The sequence below is a fragment of the Solanum pennellii genome, chromosome 6 (assembly GCF_001406875.1).
Source record: "Solanum pennellii chromosome 6, SPENNV200".
NCBI lineage: Eukaryota > Viridiplantae > Streptophyta > Magnoliopsida > Solanales > Solanaceae > Solanum > Solanum pennellii.
Window position 1 is genome coordinate 38,750,095 of NC_028642.1, and position 8,156 is coordinate 38,758,250.

At 33.0% G+C, this 8,156-nt stretch overlaps 1 protein-coding gene across 1 annotated transcript; it reads left to right on the plus strand.

The window, feature by feature from the left end:
- The first annotated feature begins 1,029 nt into the window (after positions 1–1,029).
- Positions 1,030–5,246, plus strand: LOC107023573 (probable LRR receptor-like serine/threonine-protein kinase IRK). The gene is made up of 2 exons (XM_015224301.2): positions 1,030–2,975; positions 3,519–5,246. Exons 1-2 carry the CDS (start codon positions 1,507–1,509, stop codon positions 4,978–4,980), a joined length of 2,931 nt encoding a protein of 976 aa, XP_015079787.1. The 5' UTR covers positions 1,030–1,506; the 3' UTR covers positions 4,981–5,246.
- Positions 5,247–8,156: the final 2,910 nt, after the last annotated feature.

The window sequence follows — 8,156 nt, forward strand, 5'->3', positions numbered from 1 at the left end:
ATAATAGTACCTCAATATAGTATAATTGTGTCTTTGAAATTTTGAGCATAGTTGGGAAGCTACTTATGTTTTTTTCCTCTTTTAAATACACATATTATTTATTTTCTTTTTAAAACATTCTTTTTCTAAAAATTTAAAATTAGCAAATACTTATTCTACTTCAATTAAAAAAAAATTAAGAACATTTTTATTTTATTTATAATTATTTTTATCATTATGTAAACTAAAATTAATGATATACTATAATCTTATATATATGACATATATTGTTCATCGAAAGAGTAAGTTATTCTATTTTAATTGATAATATGAGATTAAGAAGAAAAGAAATTTCTTTCCTACATATTTATTTGTCAAAGTGATTTTAAAAGAAATAAAATAAGAATAGGATTCCTTAATAATATTTTAATTAGGAAGAAGATGTCTTTAAAAGAAAAGAATTAATATATTTATTTGGAAAATGACATTTCGACCAATTCGATAACTACAGGGCCTTTTTGTACCAGATTAACGATAAATATATATTTTAAGCCAAATTTAAATAAAAATTCATTTCATATAGTTTAAATTTTTTTAAAAATCATTTTCACTAACATATACACAAATAGAAATAAAGAAAGTATATATAATAGTAATATACATATAATTAATATCAATAAGAGGGAGCAATAATCAAACCTCAATTTTTTTTTTTTAAAAAAGTATATCGGGTCAATATTAATCAAGCAATATAACCCGACCGAAAAATATACTCCAAAATTACTTGACTCAAAGACACTTCCAAAATTTTTAGTTAATGCTCAATAAATAAATAAATAGTGAGTATATGAAGTGTGTTTAAAATCATCATGTGGAGTTTGTTAATTAATATCCAAAATTAATTAACACCCTTGTTTCCTTCTATTCTGACATTGACTTACGTGTGTCTGCCACATCAGACTCACCATAACCGACCATACAATGCCACGTGTCGTCATTAATAAAAGCACTCACCCACTCCCTTCTTCCTTTCATTTTCCCGTTAATTAATACACTCTGTAACTGTGTGTGTGAGAGAACGTTAATAAATGCTTCCACTGACCCGCCGTCCCCGGTAACACTTTATTTTTATATACTTTCTCCGGCGAATAAATAACCTTCAACTTCACCGCCGTTTTACATTTTCCGGCGAAACACTCACATTATCTCCTTTTTTCTTCCGTTCAGATTTCCCTTTTTTCTCCTGCCAAAATTCAACTGTTTCTTCCACTCATTCATCTACATTTTCTTCTTCTCCACTTCGTTTCAGTAAAAATTCACTCTTTCCGAATTTCTAGGGTTTTTAAGAACTGGGTGTTTTTTTAACTTTTTTTTCTTACCCATTTTATTGGCCGTTACGTTCTTCTTGTGCTAAAGATTGTATTCTTTTTTTGCTTGTTCTTGTATATGATTATGTATATCCATTTGGGGTTGCTGATGGGATTATGAGTAACTTATATATTTCTTTGTGATTATTGAGCTGGGAGAATGGAAATGAGGAAGGTTTTTGGTATAGTAATATTGTGTATTTTTGTATCTCCTATTTTTGTTAAAGCCTTGAACTTATCTTTTAATGATGATATACTGGGTTTGATGGTATTTAAAGCTGATGTTCAAGATCCACAAGGGAAGTTGGTGTCTTGGAATGAAGAAGATGATAGCCCCTGCGGCTGGGATGGTATCCATTGCAACCCCAGATCCAATAGAGTCTCTCAGATTGTTCTTGATGGGTTTGGGCTTTCAGGTAAGATTAGTAGAGGACTTATGAGGTTGCAGTTTCTTCGAAAGCTTTCGCTTGCGAAGAATAATTTTACAGGGAGTATAAGTAGCAGTGTTGTTCAACTTGCTTATCTGAGGATTCTTGACTTGAGTGAGAATAATTTATTTGGGACGATTCCGGGTGATTTTTTTGAACAATGTGGGCCTTTGAGATCAATTTCTTTGGCCAAGAATAAGTTTTCAGGGAAAGTTCCAGAAAGTTTGAACTCATGTGTGGCATTGGGGTCTTTAAACTTGTCCTCAAATCAGTTTTCAGGATTGTTACCTTCTGGAATTTGGTCTTTGAATGGGCTAAGGTCACTTGATCTGTCCGATAATTTGCTGGATGGTGAAATTCCAGTAGGGATTGAAGGTATGTATAATTTGAGAGCAATAAATTTGAGGAAAAATCATCTCAAAGGTGAAGTTCCAGATGGAATTGGAAGTTGTTTGTTGTTGAGGTCAATTGATTTGAGTGAGAATTCTTTCACTGGAGAACTTCCAAAAACAATGCAGATGCTTAGTTTGTGTAATGAGTTGATTCTGAAACACAATGCATTAGTTGGTGCTGTACCTGAATGGATTGGAGAAATGAAAAGCCTTGAGATACTTGATCTTTCGGGGAACAACTTTTCTGGTCAGTTCCCGAATTCAGCTGGGAAGCTTCAATCTCTGAAATTACTGAACGTGTCGCGAAATGGTATTTCTGGGGACTTGCCTAAGTCAATGAGCAGTTGTGTAAATCTTATGGCACTGGATGTTAGTCACAACTCATTGACAGGTGATCTTCCTCCTTGGGTATTCAAATTAGGATTGCGGCAAGTTCTGTTTTCTGAGAATAAATTAAGTGGGGGCTTGAAGAATGCATTTGCTTCTTCACTGGACAACTCTCGTCAAAAGCTTCTAGCTCTTGATATCTCTCGCAATGAGTTAGCTGGTGAAATTCCACTTGCCATTGGTGATTTTAACAGCTTGCAGTCGTTGAATTTATCTAGAAATTCACTTGTAGGGAACATTCCTGAGACTGTTGGCCACCTGAAGTCACTGGATGTTCTTGACTTAAGCGAGAATCAGTTAAATGGTAGTATCCCTCTGGAGCTTGGAGGAGCCTATTCTCTCAGGGAACTGAAACTGGAGAAGAATGCCTTGACAGGAGAAATTCCTACTTCTATTGGAAACTGTTCTGCACTTTTGTCCTTGTAAGTTCTTGTTTCTCTTTATTGTTCATTTATATCTTCATTTGAGATAATCTCTCTGCTTGGAGGTTTTCATAAGGACACCGTAGTGGTAAGTTACTGTACAGAAGAACCTGATTGATATATAGTTTGATAATTAAGGATCTAGCATTTGCATTTTTTTTTCGTAGTTTCCTCTCAGAAAATGTTGTTTTGGATTGTCAAATTTCTAGTGACTAAATCAAGCACAAATCCTTATATTAGAGATTCTTTATCAAGTTCTACTAATTTGTTAGTTCAAAGCTTCTAGCAATCATTATGAGTTTCCCATATTGAGTTAATCAAGTAGCTTCTAGTGTATGATCTTAAGATAATATCCTTTTTTTTTCTAGATAAGGCAATTTCCTATACTTGATATTTTACATGAAGTATAATGTAGCAACATCATATTATCTGGTTTTCGATGTTTTTATGCGACGTAGCCTGTAAAGTTATTTACGATGTAGTCTTTGTATATCAGCTTTCCTCAAAGCTTGGCTAATCATTTTGTTTCCATCAACTTGGCAGGTCTCTGTCACATAATGGTTTAACTGGCCCTGTACCTGCAACCCTTGCTAAACTATCTAAACTACAAAATGTTGACCTTTCCTTCAACAAATTAACCGGAATCTTACCAAAGCAGCTGGTAAATCTTGGTCACCTTGAGTTGTTCAACATCTCACACAACCAGTTGAAGGGCGAACTGCCTTCTGGTGGTTTTTTCAACACTATTTCTCCCTATTCAGTGTCAGCCAATCCATCTCTTTGTGGAGCTGCTGCTAATAGGTCTTGTCCAACTGTCCTCCCCAAACCAATCGTTCTGAATCCCAACTCCACAGAATCTATTCCTGGTACTATCCCTCCGACTGTGGGCCACGAAAAGAAAATCCTAAGCATCTCTGCCCTCATTGCCATTAGTGCAGCTGCTATTATTGTTGTTGGTGTTATTGCCATTACTGTGCTAAATCTTGGCGTACGGTCTGCAACATCTAACTCTGCTGCCACCCTTACATTTTCTGGTGGAGATGACTATAGCCCCTCACAGAGTACAGATGCAAATTCTGGTAAGCTTGTCATGTTTTCAGGTGAACTTGACTTCAGCACAGGGTCACATGCTCTGCTTAACAAGGATTGTGAGCTCGGACGTGGTGGTTTTGGAGCCGTTTATCGCACTGTCCTCGGAGATGGGATGCCTGTGGCCATTAAGAAGCTTACTGTCTCAGGTCTTGTTAAGTCTCAGGTAGACTTCGAAAAGGAGGTCAAGAAATTGGGAAAAATTCATCACCCTAATCTTGTGGCTCTTCAAGGTTATTATTGGACACCATCACTGCAGCTACTTATATATGAATTCATAACTGGTGGAAACTTATATGAGCATATCCATGAAGGTTCTAGTAAAAACTTGCTCTCATGGAATGAGCGGTTCAACGTTATTCTTGGGACAGCAAAAGGCTTGGCTAACTTACATCAAATGAACATAATTCACTACAACCTCAAGTCCAGCAATATTTTGATCGACAGCTCTGGTGATCCTAAAGTTGCAGATTATGGGTTAGCAAGGCTGTTACCAATGCTAGACCGATATGTTTTGAGCAGCAAAATTCAAAGTGCACTCGGTTACATGGCACCTGAATTCGCATGCAAGACTGTGAAGATAACTGATAAGTGCGATGTGTATGGGTTTGGAGTTCTTGTTCTGGAGATAGTCACTGGAAAGAAACCGGTTGAGTACATGGAAGACGATGTTATTGTATTGTGTGACATGGTAAGGGGTGCATTGGAAGAAGGCAAGGTGGAAGAGTGTGTTGACAAGAGGCTACATGGAAAATTTCCAACGGAGGAAGCGATTCCTGTGATGAAGTTGGGTTTAATCTGCACATCACAAGTCCCTTCAAACAGGCCTAATATGGCAGAAGTGGTTAACATATTGGAAATGATCAGATGTCCTTCAGAAGGCCAAGAGGAACTAACTAGTATGATATCCCGTTAAACTGATGGAAAATTTTAACATATGCTATTAGTCCCGGAGAAGAAGAATCCGCCTGATCTATTCATATTATGGTCATTTAAAGGTTCATTTTTTTTTCTCCAATGTTCTTGGTTCTCTGTTCTTCTGGGTTACCGGATTCCTTTTCACCGGGTTTTAGTATGTGAGGATCTCACTTATCCTTTATTTCAAGTTTATGTAACAACTGATTCTAACATGTAATCTCTTGTGTTTGTTCAAATGAAAGGAAGTTCCAAAGGTTGATAGTGGATGTGCCAATAAGTATATTTCATGACAAAATGATCAAACAAGCACTATTATATGTCTGTTTGATTGGAATATGACTTGTCAAAGCAGAAAAAGTACTCTGCAGTTTAATATCCAGGTTGTGTTTTCAAATTATTATTACAGAAAAAGAAAAACAAAAAGAATTGGCAATCCATGTTTGGTCAGTCTTTTTCTTTTGTTTTCTGAAGTACATAGCAAAATAATCTTAATATATTGTAAAGTCAAAAAGGGATTTGATACTTGATAGGGTGAGGGCCTTAAAGATTCTTATCCTCCCACTTATAAAGAAAATAATCTCAGTGATGATGATTAGAATATTGTTGGAGAAAATATAGACAAAAAATAAAATAAAATAGAGAAAATGGTGCATACAGTGTTGTCTATTTTTAAATAGATACAATTGTCTTGTCTTTAGGTTCTACTACTAACTTATGTTATTTAAAAATACACATTTTTTGGTCTTTTGCTTTTATCTACTCTTTCTACTAGCCGCTGAAACTCACATGGCTTTCGTCCTTCTTCAATGTCTTTATATCAATTGGAATTTTACTCTTTTAAGATATTATCTTTCTTTTTAGGAAAAAAAATATATCTTTAAATTGTCGTGAATGATTATGTACATACTTTTGGGATATTGGTGTTTCTGTTGTCAAAAAATTAGATCATGTATACCCTTTATACGAACGGATATACTCTTTATATTGACGGACATATAAATATCATAATTTTATCCACCGAATCGGCGGATAAGATTGCATGAACAGTATATATGCTTTAGTTTTTGGACGGCAAAAACACCAATATCCCAAAATTATAACGAAAAATATCTGGCATATCTATACGTTAGTTCGACGATATATTTGTTCTTTATTCCTTTTCTTTTTTATTGTCAAACAAAAAGCAGGATGAAGCATAGTCTTACTAGTCACGGGGTCGGGTCTTGTGGTGCACATCTCGATTATATACCAAATCATTAGTGGAATCAAAATTGTTAATACAAGAATTCTGTATCAACTATATATACATAAATAGATGCACGATGGCTTAGCTGTCTTTTTCTTCATACAACTAGACTTTTTTCTAACTAGTTAACAATAACATAACATGTACTAGTAGATTTTATAAAAAAAATCTGAGTAGCAAGAAATTATATTGTGAGATAATGTGACTAAAATTGGAAAGCCATGTGATTTAGAAAACTAATTTGAGTTGTCTTAAAACTAGTAGTAATAATATTGTTGCAACTCTGGCGTGCAATAAGTTTGTTTGGCCCAAGAAAACCTAATTTATTTGGCGTTTTCATCATCATGAAGTAGCACATGCTTCTTACAATTAAGCTTCTCATTCCAATACTCTATTATTATAAATTACTCACTCGAAAAGAATCTTAAACAAGTCTTCTAGAAATTAAAGCTAGACAAATGGCTCCTCCTCCTAGAACCTACAAGCCCCAACGTCCAACATCAACATTTTAAAAAATATTCTTTTAAGAAAACGAATTTCTTGAAGAAATTACTCTGCGATGTAGCGGTAAGTATTAATGGCGGAGTTAGAATTTTCAATAGATGTGGTTCAATAAGGAGATTGGACATCTACCATATATATATATATATATACCTAAAAAAATTTAATCATATATAAATAATATAATTTTCCGTCAAAGAAATTGAGATGAACCCCCTAATTATAAGGTGACTCTGTATAAGTACTCCTTTATTTTTATCAAATGTCTCGAGTGCAAAGATATTTTTGTTAAGGAACATTCTAATATTCACTTTCCTGCTCAAATTCAAATTTAATACTAATAACAATTGTGAAAGATTAATTAAAAATAAAAAAGAATTAATAATAGTAAACGAATTTCTTGAAGAAAGGCGCCAATGAATTAATGATATGCTAAGTCCAAAGTTTGAGTCAGTATAGTATGAATTGGACCATGCAAAGGTAGTTGGCCGATGAATAGTCTGACATACATCTTTGAATTGCATAGGAATTGCAAATACCAAAAATAAAAAAAAATTGCGGTGATTATTTAATAGCAATAATATAATCAAGTTATATTATAGTATTAGTGACAATAGTATAAATATGGTTATTTATAATTAACACACTATATAAATATTATTAAAATTTTTAATAACTTTAAGTATAATAACATTAACTCAGATGATATTAAACATATTCGTTGAATACCTTTAAAAAGAAACAAGTTCATTTTATGAATGTGCCAAAACGTTAAACGACATGCCATGAATAGTAAAAAAAGATGTGACGAAAGCTACCTGACTATTTATTTTGAAGGATAAATAAAATGAAAAATTCTTGAATTGATGGAAAAGGAGGGGCAGAAGGTTCTTTTTATGCATTTTGCAACTATTTTAAAAAATATATATATATATTTCAGTCCTACATCAATAAAATAAAAAGACAAAGTTTCTTGAAGAAAATCAAAGCAGTAATGGTATGCTAAGTCCAAAGTATGACTACACAAGTAGGTGTTGGACCATATATGCAGCTAGGGCTTATTAGTGATCAAATACATCTATGTTAGTCCAATTAAAAGTTGAGTTTAAATTACAAATCAACAAATATTAATGAAGCCATAATTTTTATTGAGATAATTCAAAATTTCCTTTAGAATAAAAAAAATAAACACACAAATTGTTAAAAGGGAATCCAATATCTATTTAATTTTTTTAGCCAAAATTATATTTTACTTTATAAAATATTTTTACCCTTTTAATTTTAATGTCTTTTAACTAAAAAAATGAGAAATAGATCAGTTTATTCTAAATTTTTTTTATATTATTTTACATTTTTTGGCTAAATTCTGACCAAATTTTCTGATCAATTAGCATTCCATATATTTATATATATATATATATATATAT

What these genes read in the sequence shown, in the direction of transcription:
- LOC107023573 (XM_015224301.2), top strand. Translation starts at nt 1,507, where the DNA reads ATGGAAATGAGGAAGGTTTTTGGTATAGTAATATTGTGTATTTTTGTA. An exon ending in TGTTCTGCACTTTTGTCCTT is followed by an intron (nt 2,976 to 3,518) that starts GTAAGTTCTTGT and finishes TCAACTTGGCAG; the next exon opens with GTCTCTGTCACATAATGGTT.